We start from the raw sequence: 24,659 nt of genomic DNA on the forward strand, positions 1-24,659 counted from the left end.
ATCTAATTAAACAATAAAAAAAATCTAATTAAAACAATTCCAGCCCCATTTTCCACCTTCTTTGTGCCCTTCCCATTTTCTCCACAATTTATTGCACTTTTCCAAGCCAATCCAGCTGATCCAAGCCCCTACCTTTTCCTTGTCCTTTTGAAGCTGCTTCTCCAGTTTTTTAGCCTTGCTCTTGGCATGTTTGAGTTTCTCCCTCACTTTCACATCCTGCAAATCCAACTGGGTGAATTTTTCTTTATTTTCCTCTATGAACTTTGTAATTTTATTGCACTTCCTGGAGGAAAAAAAGAAAAAAATAATGATTTCATATAGTATAAAAGTAAGTCTTACTAGGGTTGCTTTAATAAGTCAACATGGAGAATTTAAGCTGATATTACTCAGGTTTTGTGATTAACAACATCCAATATTCACTATATTCCCAGTATTTTCCCTGGGAAAACGATGTTCCATCAGAAGAAGATCAACTACCCAAGCAATAGTCAACATCTTTTTAGAAATTTTCATTTTTCAATTGACAGAATTAATAATTCTCATCTCTCCCCAGTATTCCTGAGGATGAGCAGGTCAATATTGCAGCTGGATTAGGAATCAGCACTCAGGCAAAGCAATTTTAAGAAACACAATTTATGCATAAATGATTCATGAGGAAACCAGGGAAAAATTCCCAAATTCGTGTCCCTAAGCATTAGGGTTGTAAATATAAAAAGCATTTACTAATTCTTTTTTTGTACAGCAAATATAAAGAAACATTTTAAATCTATTAAAAAGATCAGACATTTCCTTATTGTAATTGTGTACCTTCCCCAGAACCAAATCAAACCTATGTGAATTTGCTTTAATTTAGTTTTGTGCATTTAATTTAGTTTTGTGCATTTAATTTATTTTTGTGCATTTAATTCAAATGCTTCTTTGTGTATTTAGATGTACCAGAAGTGACTCTGGTCATCAGATAATTTAATTTTTTGGTGGGAAACACGTAAAACACAGTCCTGCACATCCCTAAAGTACTCACTTTTCAAGTTCTTTCAAAGCTTTGTTCTTGGTTTTCGTTTCCTCTGCAAGTTTACTGCTTTTCTCATTAATACTTTTGGTTTCTTCATTAATTTTCTCCTTCTGCATTTCCAGGTCATTGATTCGTTTCTTTAGGTCATGGCTAGGAAAATAAAACAATAAATCCTCACTTTTCTCCATCTCCACAACGAATCTCTAGTTCTGATTCTCAGTGTAACAACAGAATTACGTAAAATATCAAAAATTAACAATAATTTGGAGTTAGAAATGGAAAATATTTCTAATTAGAGATACTGAAGCAAAGTTTAACAGCAGCCCCACCACATAAAAGCCAACCCAAACCCTGAGAATTACTTACATGTAATATTGACACATCTGATTCTTTTCCTTAAATATTTGATTTTCCAAGCAGAGGAACTCAATGGCTTTATTCTTGTCGTCTTCCAAGGCATCTTTTTCTTTCTCCACCAGTTTAACTCGATTTAACTGGAGAAAACAGAGGGGCAGAGATGAGGCAGGGCCAGCACTACAGGAGGAAACCATGAGGAGAAAATTCCAAACCCTTTGTAGGACATGAATCCTCTGGAAAAATGGTATCAGGAATTACCTCTGCAAGGCAATTTTATGGTGATTTCCTTTATCTCAGCCTTCTGACTGGCCAGTTTTAATTTAATTCCTACACCTACAGGTGATGGATGTTTGTTTTTAAAACAAGTCTGCTACAGGATTTGCCATGGACACATCAAGGAAAACAAACTGATTTTATTTAGAGCTTAGTCCCTTTATTTAGTCCTTAGTCCTTTCAGTACACCAATAAAATGCTACAAAAGTATGATTTTTAAGGGTAGCAGTGATGCCTTGAGAAGGCTGCCCTAAAACAGAGTTCCAGAATAAAGCAGGGATTCATTCCAAGCATCTCCTCCATGGATCCACCTTGGGCAGCACCAGAGCCCAGCCAGGGCTGCACCCAAGATGAACCAAAATGGCCCCAAAATGCACCAGCGCTCCCGGGCTCTCTGCCTTGGATCAGTTCTGCTCCATTTGCACCTTGCAGTTCATTGTCCCATCCCAGCTTTAGCCCCTGCAGTCCCACCCTGCTTGTTTTTCTCTCTCCAGCCCACGGGGTTTGTGCTCCTGGGCTGAGATTTGGATCATTTGTCCTTGGTGCCCAGCTGGAGCAGGAATTGTTTTGTCTCCCTGCTCTGTGCACAGAGCTCAGCATCCCCTCATGTGAAGCTCAGCACTGCACACTAAAGCAGCACAGAATGGGAAACACAGAAAAGCTCAAACCTGAGGCATCAGCAGTAATTCTGTGTATTTTGAGTTCCCCACAGGGCTGTGTGCAGAAAGGCTGTGATTTGTTTGGGATGTCCCAGAATTCCCAGAATCACTGGGTTGGAAGAGACCTTCAAGATCACCCAGTCCAACCCAGCCCCAACAGCTCAACTGAACCCTGGCACCCAGTGCCACATCCAGGCTTCGTTAAACACACCCAGGGATGGGGACTCCACCACCTCCCTGGGCAGCCATTCCAGAACTTTATCTCCCTTTCTGTAAAAACATTTCCCTGCTATCCAACCTTGGTGCAGCTCGAGGCTGTGTGCTCTGGTTGTGCCAGTGCTGCTGGAGACAGAGCCCAGCCCCAGCTGAGCACAGGCACCTTTCAGGAGCTGTGAGAGTGATGGGGGCAGCCCTGAGTCTCCTTTGCTCCAGGCTCCCTCAGTGGCTGCTCCCAGGGCCGGTGCTGCAGCTCCCAGGGCCGGTCCCACCCCAGCGGCCGCTCCCGGGGTCGGTTCTGCTCCTAGGGTCGGTTCCGCTCCCAGGGTTGATGTTCCACCCACAGCAGCCGCGCCCAGGGCTGGTCCAACCCCAGCGGCCACTCCCAGGGTCGGTTCCACCCCAGCAGCGGCTCCCAGGGTCGGTCCCACCCCAGCGGCCGCTCCCACCCCAGCAGCCACTCCCAGGGTTGATGTTCCACGCCCAGCGGCCGCTCCCAGGGTCGGTTCCGCTCCCAGGGTCGGTTCCATACCCAGGGTTGCTGTCCCACCCCAGCGGCCGCTCCCGGAGTCGGTTCTATCCCAGCGGTTCCACACCCAGCAGCCACTCCCAGGGTTGGTGTTCTACCCCAGCAGCCGCTCCCAGGGCCGGTTTCTTTCCTAGGGTTGCTGTCCCACCCCAGCACCGCTCCCGGGGCCGGTTCCATACCCAGGGCCGGTCCCACCCCAGCACCGCTCCCAGGGCCGGTTCCATACCCAGGGCCGGTCCCACCACAGCAGCCGCTCCCAGGGCCGGTTCCATACCCAGGGCCGGTCCCACCACAGCAGCCGCTCCCAGGGTTGCTGTCCCACCCCAGCAGCCGCTCCCGGGGCCGGTTCCATACCCAGGGTCGGTTCCATACGCAGCAGCCGCTCCCAGGGTCCATGTCCCACCCCAGCAGCCGCTCCCAGGGTCGGTTCCATACCCAGGGTTGCTGTCCCACCCCAGCAGCCGCTCCCAGGGCCGGTTCCATCCCCAGGGTCGGTCCCACCCCAGCACCGCTCCCAGGGTTGCTGTCCCACCCCAGCACCGCTCCCAGGGCCGGTTCCATACCCAGGGTCCATGTCCCACCCCAGCACCGCTCCCGGGGCCGGTTCCATACCCAGGGTCCATTTCCCACCCCAGCAGCCGCTCCCGGGGCCGGTTCCATACCCAGGGTCCATGTCCCACCCCAGCACCGCTCCCTCCCTCTCTCACCTTCTCGCCGCGCTGCTCGTTGAGCAGCTCCACCCGGCGGCACAGGGTGTGGATGGGCTCCTTGAGCCGCGCGGATCCGATCAGATCCTCCAGGTACTCCAGCATCCCCTCGTCGTGCTCCGTCTGCCCCTTGGGCTTCATCATGGCAATCTGCTCCACCTCCCCCTTGGGAAACAAAAGTTTGGTGGGTCTTTTCTTAGTTTGTTTTTTTTGGTTTTTTGGGATAGGGAAAGTATTCTGAAAAAAAAAAATCTATGGAATGAGTATGAGATGTTACAAGAAAAGAATAAAATAAAGCAGCGATTAAAATTATTCAAACTGGAATATCACAAAATCATTAAGGTTGGAAAAGGTCTCCAAGATCAAGTCCAATCTTCACATTTATTTGGGAAAACAAAGATCAGAATAAAGAGAAATTTTCTCTCCAAGGTGAAGTGGAGCCACCTTTCAGGTCTGACCGTTGCTTCATTCTCTAAAGATTCAAAATGTGTTTCCACAACCTAAAAAGAGAAGAAGAGAATAAAGCAGGTCCTTGGCAAGAGAGTTCAATCAGGATTGAAGTCCCTGAAGGATCTCTTTAGAAACAGAAAGTCCATAAAATCCTGGCTGCTGGATCAATTGGAATTGGAATTAATTAAATTGAGGCTTCCTTGGTGGAGAAAGAAAAGGATTCTTTGGGATGAGGGTTCCTTTGTGTCATTTCCCTTTATGTATCATGTTAAGGTGGTATTAAAAATAATTTCAATTTTCAGAAAGAATATTTAGAAAGGATTAAACAGAGCCAGTGACAAGGACAGTTTGTGTTACTGAAAACCCAACTCTCGTTTTTATTTGTGGCACATCTCAAAAAGCAGAACACTCAATTTGTGGATAACTGCTGCTGGATTGTGTAAAGCCCAGTTTGCTCCCTTGCCACCAAGGTGTGGATTCTGTCCCCAGAACTGCCTGTGAGCCCTTGGGGAGGGTCTGTGCAGGCTCCCAGTGCCTCTGACTGTCAGCAGCCTTTCTGCTCCTGGCATTGCAGCATTTCCTCTGTTCACATCCACCAGGAAACAATCCCAGCAAGATTGAACTCAGTCAAGCTGGTCAGCACTGAGAGGTTTCTACACTGGGTTCACAGCCTGGTGTTCAGTGCTGGAAAGCACAAACCCACCTTGGATTTAACAGGGGAAAATGGCAATTATGGACAAGCAAGGAATTAATCAAATTTCTATTCTTTGGCTAAATACAATTAACCACCTCTAAGAAAGATGGTGCAGTTGTGGGGTTTCTCTATGTGAGTTCTTGAATTATTTTCTTACTGAAGGCAAAAATAAGTGTATTTAGAAATTATTAATTAAATAATAAGAGTATGAAGTATTATTTAATATATATACTATTCAGTTAATATATAAAGAAATCTGTTTAGTTCAGCCCAGATTTAAGAAACAAAAAGAAAAAATTAAAAAATATTTTTCCAGAAAAGAAATTCAAAGTTTCCTTGAATTGATAAAGGAGAGTGAAAAGGTTGTACCTGCTCTTCTTGCCAATGATTAACAGAGCAAACAGATTTTACAGCTGCTAAAACTCCATTTTTGTGTTTCCTAACTGCTTACGAGTGCTCATTGCTTGATCCCTTATTTGACCAGTGAATTTAAAAGCCCCAGAGCTCCTTGCTCTCGGTGCCTGCAGAGCTGCCCTGGTTGTGAAAGTGAAAGCAAGGAGGGGCAGGCAGGCACTGAGGAGCAGGGAGGGCAGGGGCTCAGAGCTCCCCAGAACGGCCCCTGCAGCTGTGCCAGGCTCCAGCAGAACCCCTGGATTCTGCCATTGCTGCCCCAGCTGCTCTGCTGTGGCTCAGGGAGCCAGGGCAGGGAGCATGGGTACAACAGGCAGGAAATGAGGCTCTGCTCACACAACCAAAATGGATGCCAAGAGCCAGCCATGGGCGATGCCAATGGGGACCAAGCAAACCTGAACACAAGGCAAGGAATTCCTGGGACACTCCAGCCTTGGGTCTGGGCTGGAGAAGCTCCAGGGTGCCTGAACTGAGACCCTGCAGTGCCTGAGGGAGCTGCAGGAAGAAGGAGAGGCTGTTCCCAAGGGAGGGAGGGGCACACAGGGAATGGCCCCCACTGCCAGAGGGCAGGGATGGTGGGAGATGGGGAATTGTTCCTGGCAGGGTGGGCAGGCCCTGGCACAGCTGGGGCTGCCCCTGATCCCTGGCAGTGCCCAGGGCCAGGCTGGACACTGGGGACAGTGGGAGGTGTCCCTGCCACGGCAGGGGTGGCACTGGGTGGGGTTTAAGGTCCCTTCCCACCCAAACCATGCCAGGGTTCCACATTTCCATACCCACCAAGCCGTGTGGGAAGGTTCTACACTCAGTGCAAGAGCTCTGCACGGAATTACAAACACAATCCCAGCTTCTGCAGCATGTGGAGCCCTCCCCATCCCCGTGGATCCACGGGGCCAGCCCCAGCTCTGCAGCAGGCACACACATCCCAGCAGTTCAGCTGCACAGAATTGCCAGGAGCACCCATGGGAATCCTACAGCAGCAGCTCCTCTGGGGAAACATCCCCGAGGCATCAGCTGAGCCCTGGGCAAAGCAGGACAGAGCAGGCTGTAAAATAAGGGAAGAGCCCTCCTCAGCTGCAACTGGCTGCTCTGGTGAAAAGCATGAGGAATAAATTCCTGCCATTTTGCAACCTGTGTTTCTTTGCACAGCTAAATAATTTACAGCTGTGATGTTTAAGATACTTCCTCAATTTAAGAATTTAATTTTCTATTGTATCTAAGTAAAGAGGAAAAGTTTAAAAGAAGTTTCAGGACTGGCAACATCAGCAGCACGTTCCAGCACTGGTTTCAAATTCTGAATTTGCCCACAACCCCTGTATTGTCTAAAAGCAGGAACACAGCTGAGCCTCTAGCACAGCTCCGACCTGAGCTCTTCTGGCACACATGGAGTGGAGTTTTTAACAGGGTTTTCTAACTGCCTGGTAAAGGGAAGGTTTCACCTGCTCATGAGGCTTTTCCTGCAATTGTGCTCTAGAAACAAGATCCTACAGAGGTAACTGCCATGTGCTGTGTTCCAGAACATTCCCTGTGGGACTGGCTCCTGCTCCCCAAAGCTGTGGCACAAAGTGCTGACCCCAGCAGGGACCCCAGCCCCAGAGGTGGGACTGGGCCTGTGGGGCACTGGGACAGTGCTCAATGGGAATGAGGCAGCTTTGGGATCCAGCCACCACATCCCATCCCAAAATTCTGCTGTGGAAGAGACAGGGATGGCAAAAAGGCCCTGGCATTGAAAAATTACTGACAGCAGGCTGAGAACTCTTCATGCAGAGCAAACCCCACTTTTTGGGGTGGAAGGGGCCTTAAGGAGCATTATCACTACCCAGGGTGCCTTGGACACTCCAGGGGCAGCCACTGGGAGTCCCATCCCAGCCCCTCCCAGGCAGGAATTGCTCCCCAAGATCCCATCCCAGGCAGGAATTGCTCCCCAGGATCCCATCCCAGGCAGGAATTGCTCCCCAGGATCCCATCCCAGGCAGGAATTGCTCCCCAGGATCCCATCCAGCCCTGCCAGGCAGGACTTGCTCCCCAAGATCCCATCCCAGGCAGGAATTGCTCCCCAGGATCCCATCCCAGGCAGGAATTCCTCCCCAAGATCCCATCCCAGGCAGGAATTGCTCCCCAAGATCCCATCCAGCCCCTCCCTGGCAGGATGAGCTGTCCCTGCACAGCCTAGGAAGGTGTTGGTTGTTCTTGAGGAATGTTTGCTCTCCCCATCCCTGAGTATTTGGGATAAAGCTTTGGGAAGGCCTGGCTTGTGCCCAGACTGTCACTGCAGCATGCCCAGAGCTGTGTCAGTGCCCCACAGGTAATTCTGGCACCAAGGGGGTAAAAAGCTTTATTTGGGATAAAGCTTTGGGAAGGCAGCACCTTGGCCAGCCTGGCTTGTGCCCAGACTGTCACTGCAGCATGCCCAGAGCTCTGTCAGTGCCCCACAGACAATTCTGGCACCAAGGGGGTAAAACCAGGACCCTTCCCAGCATTCTGCAGTCCCAGTTTCTGCTGGCTTTGAACAGCTTTGAGCAGCTGAGAGCCCTGGGACAGCCTGGAATTCAGAAGCTGGGAATGCACCCTGGAGCTCAGGGCACTTGGGGTGGTTTCTGAGGGGAATTCTGTGGTGCTCTTGTGCTGCTTGAGGTTTGGGTTGTTTTTGTGGTTTTTTAAGGGAACTCTCCACCACTGATCAGAGCTGGAGAAATGTGACATCTGACTGAAGTGAAAATCCCAGCTGTGCTCAGAAGAAATGGCTTTAGAGAAAGTAATTCCTGGAAAATGCAACACCATGGAGCAGGAAAACCCTCCCTGGTTGGGGATGGGGCAAAATATATAAATTGATTTCAAAAGAACAGAAATTGATTTCAAAAGAACATAAATTGATCTCAAAAGAACATAAATTGATTTCAAAATAACATAAATTGATCTCAAAAGAACATAAATTGATTTCAAAATAACATAAATTGATCTCAAAAGAACAGAAATTGATCTCAAAATAACATAAATTGATTTCAAAAGAACAGAAATTGATTTCAAAAGAACAGAAATTGATTTCAAAATCCCATTAAACTGCCAGAAAATTTAATGTGACACAACTGTGACTATGAGATTTGGTATTTTTAGGAATATTTAGGATTTTGAAGACAATTTTTTGAAATTCAGAAGAATATTTTAGTAATTTCACTGTAGTAGCATATTTTTATAAGAGCAAAGCTTTCAAGGCTTTTTGAAACCCCATAAATGGAAGTTTTCTTATTGAGACCAAAATCTTTGAGTCTCAGCAAACTTTACTGTAATCCAACCATAACAGCTGTTCCAGCAGAATTCCAACTGTCCTGGAAATTAATATTTGACAATAATCATACCTTGGTATTGCAACTTCTCAATATGTACCCTTTGCTTTCTAAAGCAAGTATTCCATCAATTCTTTTGCAATTTTGTGGTATGACATAAATGAAGTGGAATTAATATCTGAATGCAGCGATTGCCACATAATTGAATTTATCAAGCAGCACAAGATTAAGGGGTATTTGGAATAAAATAGTGCTATAAATACATGAGTGATTAAAATTTAATGCAAGCAGTGTAAAAACCACCTTGATTTGCACTTTTGTGCAGGATTAGAGCAGCCAGGGCTAAAATCTGCTATTTGTTTGTCCACATGTAAAAAAAACCCATTTAATTCAAATTAATTTCTATCATTTTCTGAACTTTTTACCATGGAATTGAGACAAAAGTGACCCAGCACAGGCCAAACATTTCTTAAGAAAAGCCAAGTTCTGTTTGACTCTGTTTTCCAGAGCACAGCAATGTTTCACTTCTCTCAAACATGAAGCAAATGGAGATCAAAAAGAGATTTTGCAAGAGCTTCTCCAGGAGCTGAAAACTGCTCAGCATCACCAGGAGCAAAGGCAGAGGGACACAGGAAAAATCCCATGACAACACCTGCACTGTTTGTTAGAAAGAGATTTTAGAAAGAGATTGTTTTATCTAGGGATTTCAAAGAGAGCAATTCCGAGCCCAACTCCTGCATTTCCTTTGCTCTTTACCCATTTAGAACCAGCACCAGCACAGTTCCTGCTCCTGAGCTCAGCTTGGGGCTCCTGCAGCTCCAGTTCCACCTGTGGGACACAGCCTGGAGGTGCAGCAGGGTGAGGAACAGTCCCAGGAAAGGCAGCCTGGGTCCTGTGGAATTTGCTTTTCTCACTGCATTTTTGCCTCCTGCCTGGTTTGTGCCCTCAGTTTCTTGATAACCAGGCACCAAAAGTGCATTTTTCTCTTCAAAAAGCCTTTAGGCAGCAAAATGAGAGAAGTGTCTCCTTTCCTCTGTCTGCAGCTTCCTCTGATTTCACCCTTTCTCCCAGATTTCCATTTTTAATTTTTCTTTATGTGCCCACACTTGGCTTTGGGTTTTTCTCCCCACCCCAATGGTAGCTCTCATTTTTAAGCAAGAGTACAATAAAGAATGGCAGAAATCAATCCTACATTTCTGCATCTTCAATTTATTTCTTTATTTTAGCTCATCCCATAAAGCTTTGCCCAGGAATTGGGCAATTCTGCACCCATGGATTTTGGAATATGGATGGAGAGAGCAAATATTCCCATAATCCTCCCATCATTCCCTCATTGTCCCTCTGCTGTAACACAGCTCTGGGAATTCACAACAGATTGTTTTGAGATTATTTTTCCTGTAATTCCATGTTATTGTTGCTATTATTTAATGTTTGCTGTCCTGCCTCATTTTTACACTTCAATTTTACCACATGGTGAATATACAGGGGAGGAAAAAAAAGCACCAAAACCTCCTTTCCAGGAAAACTCAGGGGGAAATCAAATCAAATCAAATCAAATCAAATCAAATCAAAATAAAAACACTTCTAAAAATCTGCAGTGTCACCACTGGCCCGAGATGAGGAAAAGCTCAGACTGAGCCTTTACACAACATCCAGTTGTGTGCACAAACCTCCAATTCTGCATTCTGGAAAGTTCCCAAGTTTTAAGGGCATTGCTGTGTTTAATATCAGAGCACAAAGTGAGTGCAAATCCAGAACCACTTTGGAATTGAAGTCAGGAACATTTGATTTGTTATTGGGGTGTCCTAAAGAAAATATTCAATTTTCACTTCTTTTCTCCTGCCATTTTTCCATGTTTTTCTGCAGGATTTCCTACAGGAACAACCATCTCTTCAACCCCCACAGATATTTCATAATCCCATTTATAATCCCATTTATAGCCCCATTTATAGCCCCAGTGTCCCATCAGGAGCACAGACCTCAACAACTGGGAATTTCTGCTTTATCTCAAAGGAGAAGGAAATCTCTCCCTCATTTCCTCCCCATTCCCCTGGAAGTGGCTCCCACATTGTTTCCACACAGGAGCAGGTGAAAAACCTGACAGAATTTCCTTCCTGGCAGCCTCATCTTGCCACAGGATAAAACTGAGCTCCAAAACACAAAATAAAACCAGTTGGAAAATGCACCAAATAAAACCCCTGCAGTTGTTTAGACCTAAGATGACAGGAGAATATTTAAATTAAGTTTATCAAATATATTCTACTAAAAATCACTGTATAATTAGGACAAAATGGACTTAAAACAATTGGAATTAGTTCATAAGATTCTGAACTAGGTTGAAATAAATGTCCAAGTTTGTTGCCATGAATGCAGCACTGATGTGCAGAGGGAGTTGCCTGGGCAGCTCCCCTTGGCTTTCCCACCCTTTTTGGGGTCTCTGCTGCTCCCCTGCACCCCCAGGGCCCCATTTCCCCCCTTGCCAGGGGACAGCACCAGAGGCTGGGGTGTCAGAGCCCTCCAGGGTCACTGCAGGGAGCAGCACAAAGGCCCTGGGGCTCTGGCAGCCCTGCAAGGCCCCCAGCCAAAGCTCATTCATTCATTGATTGATTTATTTGTTGTTCTTTACACCTCTCCAAGGTGAGGAGCACAGCAAAGCAGCAGCAAGGTGCCAGCTTTTCCCCCAAAATCTCCTTTTTTGGAGTGACAGGTGCAGCTTTGCCTGCTGCAGTTTTAGGCTGTGGCAAGCTCATTAAAAATGCAAGATAGCTGTGATTATTTGAAATGATAATTATTAGAATAATGCCAAATAATTCTCCATTCCTGAAGTAGTGAAAGCACTAAAGGGAAATGGATTAAAAGCATGGAGTGCTGGAGTTCAGGGTCCCAGAAGTGACAAACTCCTCCTGTTCTGTGCTGGCAAATCCCACTGGAACCACAAGAATTCTGAAACCAGATTTCTCTCAATCTGCAAGCTCAGGCACAGAATTTGTATCTTTTCTAGAATTACTCAATTACTCTCACATTTTCTGGTTTCCCACAGGTGGTTTTTTTTTGGTTTTTTGTGATTTTATTCACAGAAGTCAGCAGCAGTTTGATTTGAATATTTTCAGAAACACCTCTATCCAAACTCAGCTTTCAAATTTTACCCTAAAAAGCACCAAAATCAGCAGAAAACCACTGCAAAATAGGGGGTGAAAGGGGGAAAAGGAAGCACAAAAAACCCCTGAAGCAGCCTTCTAAAAAGCAAATATTTTCCATTGAGTAATGGCAATGATGTGAGCAAGATAAAATCAAAGCTCTGAAGGTGTTGGTTCCACATGTGGGACATGTTCTCCTACAACATTTTCTTAAATACTGACAGTAAATGTTCTGTCACACACCCAAACCACTCTTGAGAATCCTTCATTCATATTTTTCCCCAAAATCCAGAGTACAAATGAAATATTTTAATTACACCCTATTGGTATAGTCAAAAATCAGATATTTATAATTGATTTTAAATGATAAATACTTGGTTAAATTGAGTTTAATTAAACTCTTAGTTTTGCTGCTAAAAACAAAAAAAAAAAGTAAAAGCCAAATCAACCTGTTCCTTATCCCTTCAATTTTAAATTATTTGAAAAATATTAGGGGGAAAAATGCAATTCCTGTGATAACAATCCACAGCCTTAGATGGTTTTATTTCCTTCTAACTCTAAAGAATTTTTAACTTCTAACTCTAAAGAATTTTTACTTCTAACTCTAAAGAATTTTTAACTTCTAACTCTAAAGAATTTTTAACTTCTAACTCTAAAGAATTTTTAACTTCTAACTCTAAAGAATTTTTAACTTCTAACTCTAAAGAATTTTTAACTTCTAACTCTAAAGAATTTTTAACTTCTAACTCTAAAGAATTTTTAACTTCTAACTCTAAAGAATTTTAACTTCTAACTCTAAAGAATTTCAACTTCCAACTCTAAAGAATTTTTAACTTCTAACTCTAAAGAATTCTAACTTCTAACTCTAAAGAATTTTTACTTCTAACTGTAAATGTTAGGATTTGGGGGTTGAAGCTGTGCTGTCATTGTGTGGAAAGTATTGCCACATTTCCCAAGTGGAAACACTGAATTTTGCACAGTCAGATCAGTGGATTTCACTTTCAAAAGGCAAAGGGAAAGGCCCTGCCCTGTCAGAGATGCTAAAAAAGGCAGAAAATCTCAGTGCAGCTTGTGAGACAAAGGCTGGTGTGATGAAATGTGAAAACTGTGGTGGGAGAGCTCTGGTTTATGGTCAATTCTTGTGTACTTCCTTTTATTTCCCTTTGCAGGGTGGAAAACCTGAAATTCCAGCTTTTAGGAATAAAAGGGATGCTCCCCTCATTCACACAATTTGTGGGAGGAGAAAACCAACTCCATTTTGGGGAAAAAAAATATAAAATAAATGAAGCTCTCAATATTCCCTTCCAGATGTTGCCCTCCCCTGCTCCCAGGGCTCCCTCACTGAGCTCTGGGGTCTCTGGGCCACCATTCCCACCCTGCTCCATCCTGCACTTCCCATTTCTCCCTGCTGGAAATTCTGGCCAAATGAGATTGCAGAACAATTGTATTTATTAAAAAAAGGATGTGTTTACTCCAAGTTGTTTTCTTGGAGGTGCTTCTCGCTCCATCCTGAAGCAGAAAACACAGGAATGAAGTGTTGGAGGAAATCATTAATTGGCATGGAGACTTGCAAACACAGATATCCTCTTTTTGTGGGTGTAGCTGTAAAAAAGGACTGCACAGAAAGCCTGGAGGAAGTGAAGCAAGCTCAGCCACCCAGCTACAAGTTCTTGAAATATTTTGGTTTTTTAGAGGGGAACTGGAAGCTCCTTTGACAGAATCCAGCCTAAAATAAACTCTATTAAACATTTCAGACCTTGGGAAGCTCCCACTGATCACTGGTTTCTAGGCCAGAGTAGATTTGGGACTTGGTAGTAATTACAGGTAATGGCAGAAATAGTTATTTAATAGAATTAATATTTAAATACTTGTAGTTTAATTTACATTTTAATTGGCTGGCACATAGCAAAATTCTCCTAATTTAAAAACTAGGAAAAAAAAAAAAATAAAGTTGTTCCCTTTAGCCTGACTTTAAAACAGCAAAGAGATGCAAGCAAGAATGTGCTCAGAATGTGAAGGTCAAACATGAATATAAATGATATAATATTGACAAATTGTGATTCATTTTACAGTGTGGGCTGTGAACTGCAATTAGTTATGAACTGTAATTAGTTATGAAGGTTGGTTAAAAACATTTCTGGAGCTGGTGAACAACAAACACAATTCAGGGGATTTTTCCTGCCCAATTCTTTCCCAGCCTGGTGTCTCAGCAGAGCTGTGCCTGTGGGAGCACAGCAGCTGAGGCAGTTGGAGAATGCAGCTTTCACCAGCCCTGCTGCAGTTCAGAGCTGACCCCCAGGTGCTGAGGCTCTGCCACGCTGAAGCAGCACAAGAATATTGGGGTTGAAGGTTTCTCTGACACTCCAATATTTACGTGCTGCTAGGGCGGAGCGAGCACAAAATCCCCTCCTGCAGAAAGGGCCAGGGATCCCTGAGCTCCTGAGCCTTCAATTCCTGCAGCAGCAGAAAATGATTTGCACCCTGAGCAGAGCATGCAAACCATGATGTGCTGCTACAGCACTTCAAGGCCTCCAAGGCAGCTTTTCAAAGCTGCATTTTTTAAGAGTTTCACCTGGAAATGCAATTTTCAAATGGGTGTTACTCACACACCAACCTGGAGAATTAAGAACCTGTTGTGATCCAGGTCGATGCCGTGGCTTCGGAGGAGCACCCCAACATCTCTGAATGTCTTTTTCTTGCCATTGATGTAGTAGGAGGAGGAATTGTCTCTATAGGCAGTTCTAGAGACACAGAATTTGCTGTCAGGAATGACTTCGTAATCATCTCCTTCCTGCTTGGAGGAAACACAAAGCCAGAGGAACAATTACTGTGGATGGGAATTCACCTCCTATTTCACAATTAACCAGACCAGTTTCATCATGGGGTGTTTTTATCATGGACTCTTGAGCTGTAGAAGAACTGGGAGCTGCCTTAAAATTGCATTTCTTGAAAAAAGAGAAAAACAACAATAAAAAATCCCCTTGGAGAAGTGAAGAGAAAAGCCCTGAGCTGTGTTCCTGAGGGGCAGGAATTGCCTGGGCATGGCCAGGCTGCAGGGCTGGGTGTCCCTGCAGAGCTCCCTGCACTCCCAGCTCCACCAGAGAAAAAAGGCAAAAAAAAGTTAAAGATGGGGCAAATGGAACAGCAGCAGCTTCAAAAGACACCTTCCATTCACCTTCCCTTTCACCAGCCAAAATCAAGCTGCTGCCAGGCTTCCAGAAGTGAAAATTCACCCAAATTTAACTCTCAATTTGCTCTCTGGTTTGAAATCCAACTCAGCTTCTGGATGTTCACACAAAGTCAAAAAAAAATGTTTAAAAATTTCAATAGATGAATTTTTTAATCTGGGTATTATAAACACAAAAAGAAAAAAAATAAGTGTCTTTTCAAACAGGTCCTAAAAAAGGCTGAAAATGCTCCACTTGATTAATACCATTTTTGGAATTTCAATGTACACTTCCCCCTTTTTTGGTTGACCCTAAATTTAAAAGTTTGAATGTGTGCACAAAAAAGCAATTTAAATTAGGAGAAATAAATCCTTTGTACCACAATTGCAATAAATCAACAAAAAAAATGCTCAAGTTTTTATCAATACACAAAGCAGCAAGCAAAAGAAATATTTTTTTAATTTGCTAACACTTCCTATTTCGTTCTAACAAAATATCAGCTTCAAAAAATTTTAGTGGTAAAATGTGGGCTCCAGAATTTTTGCTGAGAAATCAGTTATAAAATTACAGGCACATTTGCAGTACATAAAGTGTAAATAAGTTTCAGATTCATTATGTATTTTTCTAAATTTAAATAACCTAAAATAATTTCAAATTGGTTTGAAAAGTTTTTCTTAAATAGCTTTTATTTCTTAATGCATATATTTGTGTTATACATTACATATTTTGTGTTATACATTACATATATTGTGTTATACATTACATATATTGTGTTATACATTTAAGAATCTCTAATATGTCCAAATATAGATTTATAAATTTCCATGAATTCTTTTAATTGCAGAAATAAATTTTAATTACTTGAGGTAAACAAGATTACAAATTAAAACGAGTTCTTGTTAAAATGATGCTTAAAAATTGCTAAATTGTTTTCAAGCAGAAATCTACCCCATATTAGTCCTGCAAATGAAAGAATCTTTTAATTAAACAAATTAAAGAATCCTGACTAAGATTTTAAGAGCTGCCCTACTCAGCAGAGGGTTTTTCAAGTTAATTAACACTGCTGGTTTCTATCCCCAAGGTAAACTAATCACGCTAGGAAGTTTTCCCCAGCTCCAAGGAAAATAAGCAAATAGGAAAAGTTCTGCAGCTCCTTAAGGGAAAGAAGCTGGGATCAAACCCACCTTGTCAGTGATCTTTTGGAAGTGAACTTCCACAGAGCAGCTGGGGATGTCCTTGTGCTCATCAGAGCTGTGGATCAGCACCGAGAGCTTTTTGGATCGGATTTTTTGGGCTCGGTAGCCGAACACGAACAGCAGGGAATCGATGATGTTGGATTTGCCGCTGCCGTTCGGCCCAATAATGCACGAGAAACGCTGCACACAAGGGTTGGCAAAAGTCATCTTCAAAGGCAAAGAAATCCTGCACCCATTTCAAGCACGATTCTTGCTCCTCGTGCCTGCAAGGTCTGAGAGCTGAGCTTTGGCTGCCAAGGTAGAAGTGAATAAAAGCCCCGGAGCTGAGCTCAGCTCTCCCAGCTGCGCTGCTTCACCCAGAGCCCTGCACTTTGCAAAGTTTCGTGCTCAGCCACGTAAGGCTCTTGTGGGCACACAAAAATATTCTCTTGCTTCAAACACGGCCCTAAAAGTTCCCCAGCAAACGAAATCAAGAGAAAAGAGAGCTTTTCTAAGCTGTGCTGACAAATTAAAATTGCACAGCATTGCAAAGTTGCACTTCACTGTTTTCTCTGCTTAATTTAGAATATTACTATCAAAATATTTCTAACCCTTAAATATTTTTGCAGTTATTTTGAGGTCAGCTTAGATGAAGAAAATGCAGGAAGGAATAATAGCACCCAGTGGAAGCCTTACCTTCGGTTCAAAACTACTTCAGGAAAAAGAAAGATACCTTGTGAAAAGGTCCCAGAGTTTTCTCCCCTGCATAGGATTTGAAGTTCTGGTTTACAATGTGGGTGATCATGAGGCGAGGAGCACCAGGTTCACTGGTCATTGCCGGAGGTGGGGGAGGAGGGATGCTACCCAAAATCTCTTCTAAACTTCGATTATCCACCACCTCATCTGAGGCTGCTAAAACCCATCCAAACAAACAGAAAGATAAAAAAAAAAAAACGAGAAAAAAACCAATTGTAAGCTCTCAGTGATTTGACACCTTTTTAAAATGCTGAACCAAAAAAGCAAACATCATTTCTGTCCGAACCAAACTGCATTTTGGCCTGTAGTTATTCATATGAGCTGAGTGGAATTAAAATTCTTCTTTCCACAAACAAAATGTTTTTTAAGAGCTACTTAAGATGTCCCATCGCTGGGTTTGTTCTTTCATTATGTAATTCTTATTCCAACATACTTTAACAGGCCCCCTGCAATTCCAGCAGCTCCAACCATCACAATAAATCTGCAAATCTGAAGCAGGCAAAGCCTTTCTAATGAATAAGTGCAAAGCCACATTTCAGAGTCGCTGTGCAAGATTTGGGGATCTCTCACGAGGCTCTGAAAGCTGCAATGACAGCACGGCTGCTCTGCAAAGACAGGAAGTTTGTTACGAAAACAAACTGGCCCCCTGGATATCAGCAGAGCAGCTTTTCCCCAGGCACCAGCAATTCCTCCTTCCAACGAGCAGCAGCTTTTGCCACCCAATTTCAATGTCTTTGTCAAATACCTGCCTTGAACAACTGCACATCTGGCTCCCTAAAGTGTTACACAGCTGCTGGGTTTGGCAGATTTTTTTTCTGCGAAAGCTCAACTCAAGGAACTCAAGAAAATACACTGCTTCATGAAAAAGAAAGTCAAATCATTTTAAGAGTTAAGTAAATAAACTTGACATTTATTCCATTCCAAGGAATCCCATACCATTGGCTGCCTATAAATTTGAAAAATCCTGCTGTTGTACCACAACCTTCAGGAGAATGTTGCAGATCAGAGCTCCGAAATAGGCTTTATTAGGAGAAAGTCTCCAAATGGCTTTTGCACTTGGACTGGGCCAAAGCCTTTAACTCTTTGCAGGCTCTTTGGACCATTTTAGAAGCACTTGGAAATTGCCAAAGTGCTGCTTTGTAGAAGGGAAAAGAGCAAATCCCTTGGGGAAGGGTTTGGGAATCCAAGTTGCTGCTGAGGAGGCTCAGGGAGCAGCAGCACAGGCAGCCCAGACCTACCTTGGGGAGGTTCCTGATCGGGCTCCCTGGTGCCTTCGTTTTCCACTTCCATGGCCATGGAGGACTCCTGCAAGGGCTCCCTGCCCTTCCCACGGGCTGCACTGGAGGTTTTGGTGCTCTTGCCTGGCACGGTCCCTGCTGGCTGCTCCCCTTCCATTCCAAGCAATCAAACAACTGAAGGGCTCTATCTCCTTTGCTAACACAAACAAGAGAAGCCCGTGATCTCAGCACCGAGCTACAGCCCAGCAAGTCACCTACACCTCTGCCCAGATGCTCGACTCATTTAGAAACTTAAGACTGGAGGCATTTAGATGACAAAAATCCAAATTTGAAACAAAATATCGAGGTTAGCTTCATAACGATAGAGTTTAAGATACATCACCCCCCAATCGAGGGGCTGAGCCTAATCTGTTCTAACGGCACGGATCTACCTGCTGCCAGCTCGTGGGGACATGTTAGGGCAGTGACTCTGCTCCCTGAAAGCCACCCTGGTGCTGGGGGCAAAAGAGTTAAAGACACATGGAATAACAAGCCCAGGAGCCACATGTCCCTACTCTCCTGGAGGAACTCGTTATATTTCAGACCTGACACTCCTTTTACTTTCAATAATCCGTGCTAAATATTTGTATGGCTAGAGAGAGATTGATAAACAGATAGAGAAACAAAAGCCCTGAGTGATTATAGCAAAGATTTGACTCTTAAATAATTTAAATCGACACACTCTGCTCGCAAAACACAACACAACCCCTCCTGCCAGCGTTCAGCATTTCAGAGAGAAAGCAAAAACGAAATACCTTCATCTAGCCGGGATGTTAAAGTGATCTGAGCAAGGACGAGCATTACAAAAGCCATCAGCTGGCACTCGAGCACAGCTCCCCAAACGGGTGAGGAGAAAGCACCCGATGAGAAGAAAAGGAGCAAAACTCTCCCCCCAAAGAGTTGCAATCGCAGCAAGTGGCGAAGCGAGTTCGCAGAAAAACAGACATGAGAAAGTTTACTTCTCACAAGATAAAAAACTGACGTGGTTAGAAAGTCATCTCACAATTGGTGCCAATCATTTGACGTTTTCAGACCTACCCCCAGCCCACACTCTCATGAGAGCCCTTCATTTGGGACAATGGGGGAGGGGGGAAATCAGAGACACAACTCATTTCCAGGCAATTTCAGTCTGTACCCCCGTTCGGAACGGTTCCGCAATGGCTGTCGCGGACAATTACAGCCTCTCAAAGCACTTTTTTTTATTTTTCCCCCCCCCGAACTGCTCCACTCCAACAGAATTGTGCAATATAGACCTATTTACCTTCGCAACCCTTCCCCCCCCTCGGGACACTTCACCAGAATGAACAAGCCGAACTACTTGACCTCAGCTTTTAAATCGCGATAAATCAGCTGCCACATCGTCTCTAACAAATTTAACAAATTCGTGCCCAGCCCCTCCCCCGAGCCAGCTCGAAGGTGTTCGGTAAAAGCATCGCTCCTGCCAAGCGCCGCTTCCCTCACGGGGACGGCGGAAAAAGAGCCGGAGACGGACAGAAAAGCTTCCTTATTAACAGCCGATTAAATCTGATAGACACAAGCCCTGTCAGTGACAAAACTGGGGCTTTTTCAAAGCCTGAGGAGCCAGACTGCACCCTTGTCACCCTCTTTCCAAGTCACAGAATCCAAGAATATTCCGAGCTGGAAAGGACCCACGGGGATCATCGAGTCCAGCTCCTTTAAGCGAATGGCCAATCGTTAAGAGCTTTCTTGGGATTTTTCTCTCACCCTTCAAGCATCAAAGCAGCAGGCAGAGCCAGGGATAGAAGGGTCCCTCTCTAAGCAGATTAAAGTCGGGTCTCTCCGCTACCCAAACGCGTCCCTGAACTTTCCCGTCCTCCGGTCCGCGGGGCTCCCTCAGGGCACGGCGGGAGCCCTTGGGCTGCACAGCCCCTCGGGAAGCCGCTCCTCGGAGCCCTGTGCCAACAGCAGCCGGGACGGAGCCGCCGGGCCCGGAGCCCTCAGGGAGACCCTCAGCGGGGCAGCCCGGCCCGGGGAGGGAGAGGCGCTGCCGCCGCTTCGCTTCTTCTGCTCCCTCCGGCCCAGGGGGAAGTGGGGAAATGGGGCGCGGGGCAGAATCCGCCGGGCCCCCAGCACCTCCTGCCATCCCCTCGGCAGCTCCCGCCTTCCCCCTCAGCGCCTCCTCCTCAGCACCCCCAGCCTTTCCCCTCAGCACCTTCCCTTCAACATCACTTGTCTCGCCCTTAGCACCTTCCCCTCAAAACTCCTAATCTCCACCTCAGCATCCCTTGTCTCCCCTCAACTCTGCCAGCATCTCCGTTTTCGCCATCAGCACCGTCCCCTCAGCACCCCCTGCCCGGGGCAGCCCCCTGAGGGCACCTCCTCCGCCGCGAAGCCCCCCCACCGCACGGCCCTGAGGCGAACCGCCATCGCTTCCTCCCGCCGAGCTCGTACCTGCTCGTCCCGGCGGCTCCGTGCCCCGGCGAGGCGGCGGCAGCGCGGGCGGCTCCGGCTGCTGTAGAAGCTCGGCGGCTTCCACACTCGAAAATGGCGCCGAAACGGCGAACTCGAACCGAAATTCGTTAGAAAAGCGCGGGGCAGGCTGGGACGGGAGGGGCCGGGCCCGCGGGTTTGAACGGCACCGCCGCCCCCGCCCGCCATCTTGTGTTCGTTACAGCAGGGAGGGGAAAGCGCCCAGAAATCCGCCGGGAGCGGCTTTTTCTGGGCAGAGACGGAGGGGTGGGAGACATTAGGGGGTGAGGGCGGCGAGGTAACACAGCCTGGCGGCCGTGCCAGCGGAGAAAAGGGTTAATTTTAATTTTAGAAGTAGGTCAGTGGGCGGCGCTTGGTTGCTGGGCGACGCGCGCCGGTTTAAAATTAATAAAAAAAATTAAAAATTTTTACAAGTCAAAAAAAATTTTTTTTAAATGGTGAGAGCGCGGCGATTTTGAAGCGGGTTTAATTAATTAACGGGCGGCGCCGTGGCACCTTGGGGGGGCCGGGGGGGAGCCGTGAGGTGGCGGAGGAGGAGGATGAAGAGGATGCGGTCTCGCGAGAAGTCGCCATAGCGACGGCGGCGCTTGGCGGCGGGGGGAGCGGGAGCCGCCGCTCCTGAGGCGACGGGAGCGGGACGGGGAGGCGGGATCATCCCGGGATCGGCCAGGAGCAAGATCCTCCGGGAGCGGGATCATTCCGGGAGCTGGTGGCAGGATCGCCCCGGGTTCCCGTGGGAGCGGGCTCCGCTGGGAGCGGGCTCCGGCCGCCGCTCTGCCGCTGCCTCCCGCTGCCCGCGCAGGTAAAGGCGCGCTGGGGAGGCGGCGGCCGCCGGCCCCCTCCCCTCGGCTGAGTCACCGCCGCGGTGGGCGAGAGGGTCGGGAGCCGTGACCCCCGGCTGGGCGTGGGACGGGCGGATGGAGGGGCGGGAGAGCTCCGGGGGACAGCTGAGGGCAGGGCGGGGGAGCCCCGACCCTCAGGAGGGGTTGGGTAATTGCATCTTGGAGAGCTGCAGACGGGGGGAACTGCGGGTGTTGGCGCGGGCGGTGCTGGCCGAGGCTGCCCCGAGGCTTTGGTGTCTCCTTCTCCGTGCCCCGCGTTCCGCCCCTGCTTTTCCTTCTCGGCATTCCCTCCATCCTGCTGTGGCATTCCTTCCCTTTCCTGCTCTGCCCCCATCGCTTCCCCTTGCCTTCCCTAGCCCGCCCGCTAGTTTTCCTTCCCTCTGGCGTTCCTTCCCTGCGCTGCCCCCATCCCGCTCTCCTCCGCCGTTCCTGATCCTCATCTCCGGGCCAGCGGCTCCGCATGGGAAAGGGAGGAGGCGTCAGGCTCTTGGGCTTCTCCGAGTCCCCAGAATTCCTGCTTAGAATTCCTGCTTAGAATTCCTGCTTAGAATTCCTGCTTATTGCCACATGTCTCCTAAAACTCCTGCTGCCTTCCTTGGGACGGAGGGAATACGTGGGCTGGCAGGGATGGATGTACCTGTGGATGGCCCAGGGTGGGCGTTCAGCCTTTCAGCAGCACCTACAGAGCCATTAAAGCGCTTTAAAAATTATAATAAAGTTCTGGGCTTAGAAAAGAAAATACCACGTTTTCCCTTCCTGGCTGTGTGTCAGCACAGGGGATCTCCAGTGCTCCGACCTCTTGATGTTTTAGGCTGGATCTTAAAGGTCTTTTCCAACCTTAAGGATTCACTGTTCACAGCATCATTTTTTCTTCAAGTTATCCATATTCAGTTGGATAATGTGAAAACAGAATTCTTTTTAAACTCAGGTATTTCTTGGTGCTTATTTTCCCCCAGTAGTAATATTACTTCAGAACTTTTAATGTTAGTGTTAGTGTCCTCCTCTTGAATTTTGGCTGCTTGTGTATGCATATATATTATGTGAATTATGCATACTTATATATGTATTTGTTTTCTTTTATTGCAGTTGTAACACATGGTTTTAATGCTCCATCTGAACAACTGAGATGAGACTGAAGACTTCTCTTTTAAAGGAGCCAAAACATATCCTTTGTCACAGAAAAAAGCATGGAACATCATGTTCATTCTGAATAGCCCCTTCCAGAAAATATTTTTTTGTTGTTGAAGTTTCAGTAAAATATTAGTAAATTGCAGATGGCTTTTTTTCCTGTTTTTCCTTTGTTCCCCTTGTCATTGACTGCAGCCTTTAAGGACAATATTTTAAGAGACACTGAACACTTATATATGATGTGGTGTGAATAAACCAACACTTTTGAATGAAAGTTGGATGTTTTGCACTGTGTTTTGCACTAAGACCCTTCACTAACCCAACATTTTGGCCATGTTTCCATAACTTTACATCATGATAAGAATTTTATTTTTATGAAATATTTTCATTTTGGACTGAATTTTTACCAGCTCTTCTTGGCACATAAGAGCAAAAAAACTGAAGAATGAAGATTTATTTTTATTTTTGGATTAAGCGTTCCACACATTGTTACCAGAATAACCCTCCTGCATTGCCCCCTTCAGTTCTGAGATGGGGTATTTGATTCTTTTTAGTGCTTAAACTCTCCAGATTCCTTAACTGAATTTCACATAAGGGCCTGGTGAGCTGTGTGGGCTGGACAGCAGCTGATGAGCTGTTCTCCTGCAGCGATGACCAGCAGGTCATGAAGTGGAACCCGGTGAGCAGCGAGAGCTCGCGCGTGCTGCAGCTGCCGGGGGACGTTTATCCCCTGGATCTGCACTGCTTTCCCAGAGGCACCGGGGCCAAGAGGCAATCCCAGGCTGAGAGCTTTGTTCTGACCAGCTCTGATGGTGAGGCAACTTCAAATAGTTCTAATAATAGCATTTTAAAAGAATATATTTCTAATGTTGGTTGTTTGGTACCCTTCCTTGAGTGCTCGTGTCAGTCAAACGCAAGGCAGTGTTTGAGGAGCAAGAAGCTTTGAGGATTGCTTGGGATTTTTCCTCTTCTCCCCAAAAAGATGAGTTTTCCTGCCCCAGCTTACTCCTGCAATTTTCCTGCACCAGCCAAGTCCCCTGTGTGATAAGGATTCCTGCAAAGTTGCTGAATCCAAGGGAAAAGCAGCATAATGGCTTTACAGGCTTGCATGAATTCCTAGTTGAACTGCAGATGTTTGAAATCAGAGCAAATGTAAATTTAGTCCCCTTGGGTCTCCTTCTGAAATGAATCTCTTGGGGGATATTGGTTTTTTATTTCCTACTGACATTGGTCTTGCTGCTATTTTTTAACAAAAATGAAGAGTATTTTTAGCTTTAACCTTCAAATTCAGGACAAATCATAAGTGATTCGACTTCTTTTTTCTTTTTTTATTGACAATTTTATATTAGGTCAGCATTTAAGAGCCCATGGAAGTTAATGAACAAAACATACATGTTTTATATTCTATATTTATATGTGTTTGGATAGGCTGGGAGTCTCCCACTGGAAATTCCTTCAAAACTGGGGAGTCATTTTCAGGTAGATGACAGTTCTGTCTTCAGTCCTGAAGAAAAATAAAGGACCAGAGATTGAGCTGAATCCCTTCTACCTACACCAGGCATTTGGCTAAAATTTTCTCTCTTTTTTGTGTAATAAGTTGTAATTTATTCAACTCTATTGCCTCAGTTGAACAGAAATCCATGGAAATGGAGAAACCTCCCCATGGGAATGCCATGGAAAAAGCATTTGACTGGCAGCAATTGTGAATTCCCCTGCTGGAAAAGCCAAGAAGTTGCAGAAGTAAAGCTGCTCTCCCTGAAAACTTGATCTCCACTGTTCTGCAGAGGGATTAGGATACAGTTTTAAGTGATGATCACATTTTTTCCAGAGGAATTCTGCAAAGTTGATCCTGCTTTTACATGTAACCATGTTCTTCCCTGCTCAGCTACAATTTCCTCTGTTGCCCTCTTTGGAAGGGGCCTTGTGAGAGTAGTAGGAGCTTGTGGAGTGGGAGAGGCTGCAAAAGATTAGGAAAATAATGGAGTTTTCCCTGGATTTTAACAGGATTTTATCTGGTACTTTGACATTGCCCATTTTCCCCATACATTGACTTCACCAAATCCTTCAGTTCCTTCCCAGCTGCTCGAGCCTCCACTGGAATTTCATTTGTCTCTCATGAGCTGAAGAATTGCTCCCA

At 45.7% G+C, this 24,659-nt stretch overlaps 2 protein-coding genes across 8 annotated transcripts in view; one reads left to right on the forward strand and one right to left on the reverse strand.

Annotated features, from left to right (window-relative positions):
* SMC4 (structural maintenance of chromosomes 4) overlaps window positions 1-20,964 on the reverse strand; it is a 30,715-nt gene extending 9,751 nt beyond the window's left edge. Inside the window, exons 1-9 of one of the 5 annotated variants that reach the window (XM_077184212.1) lie at window positions 20,514-20,962; window positions 18,063-18,258; window positions 16,802-16,980; window positions 16,078-16,269; window positions 14,341-14,517; window positions 3,754-3,918; window positions 1,379-1,506; window positions 1,022-1,162; window positions 133-283 (exon numbers count right to left, since the gene is read on the reverse strand). In XM_077184212.1, the coding sequence (XP_077040327.1) occupies window positions 133-283; window positions 1,022-1,162; window positions 1,379-1,506; window positions 3,754-3,918; window positions 14,341-14,517; window positions 16,078-16,269; window positions 16,802-16,980; window positions 18,063-18,219 (1,290 nt within the window). In that variant the 5' untranslated portion in view covers window positions 18,220-18,258; window positions 20,514-20,962. Of the gene's footprint in view, window positions 1-132; window positions 284-1,021; window positions 1,163-1,378; window positions 1,507-3,753; window positions 3,919-14,340; window positions 14,518-16,077; window positions 16,270-16,801; window positions 16,981-18,062; window positions 18,259-18,856; window positions 19,094-20,513 lie in introns of those variants that run through there. The other 4 variants (XM_077184210.1, XM_077184211.1, XM_077184209.1 and 1 more) reach the window with 4 other exon arrangements.
* Window positions 20,965-21,114: 150 nt separating this feature from the next.
* Window positions 21,115-24,659, forward strand: part of IFT80 (intraflagellar transport 80) — a 34,780-nt gene continuing 31,235 nt past the window's right edge. The window contains exons 1-3 of one of the 3 annotated variants that reach the window (XM_077184213.1): window positions 21,115-21,354; window positions 22,481-22,555; window positions 23,111-23,334. In XM_077184213.1, the coding sequence (XP_077040328.1) occupies window positions 22,521-22,555; window positions 23,111-23,334 (259 nt within the window). In that variant the 5' untranslated portion in view covers window positions 21,115-21,354; window positions 22,481-22,520. Of the gene's footprint in view, window positions 21,355-22,208; window positions 22,323-22,480; window positions 22,556-23,110; window positions 23,335-24,659 lie in introns of those variants that run through there. The other 2 variants (XM_054639770.2, XM_077184214.1) reach the window with 2 other exon arrangements.

Source organism: Agelaius phoeniceus, chromosome 10 (assembly GCF_051311805.1).
Source record: "Agelaius phoeniceus isolate bAgePho1 chromosome 10, bAgePho1.hap1, whole genome shotgun sequence".
Taxonomy (NCBI): domain Eukaryota; kingdom Metazoa; phylum Chordata; class Aves; order Passeriformes; family Icteridae; genus Agelaius; species Agelaius phoeniceus.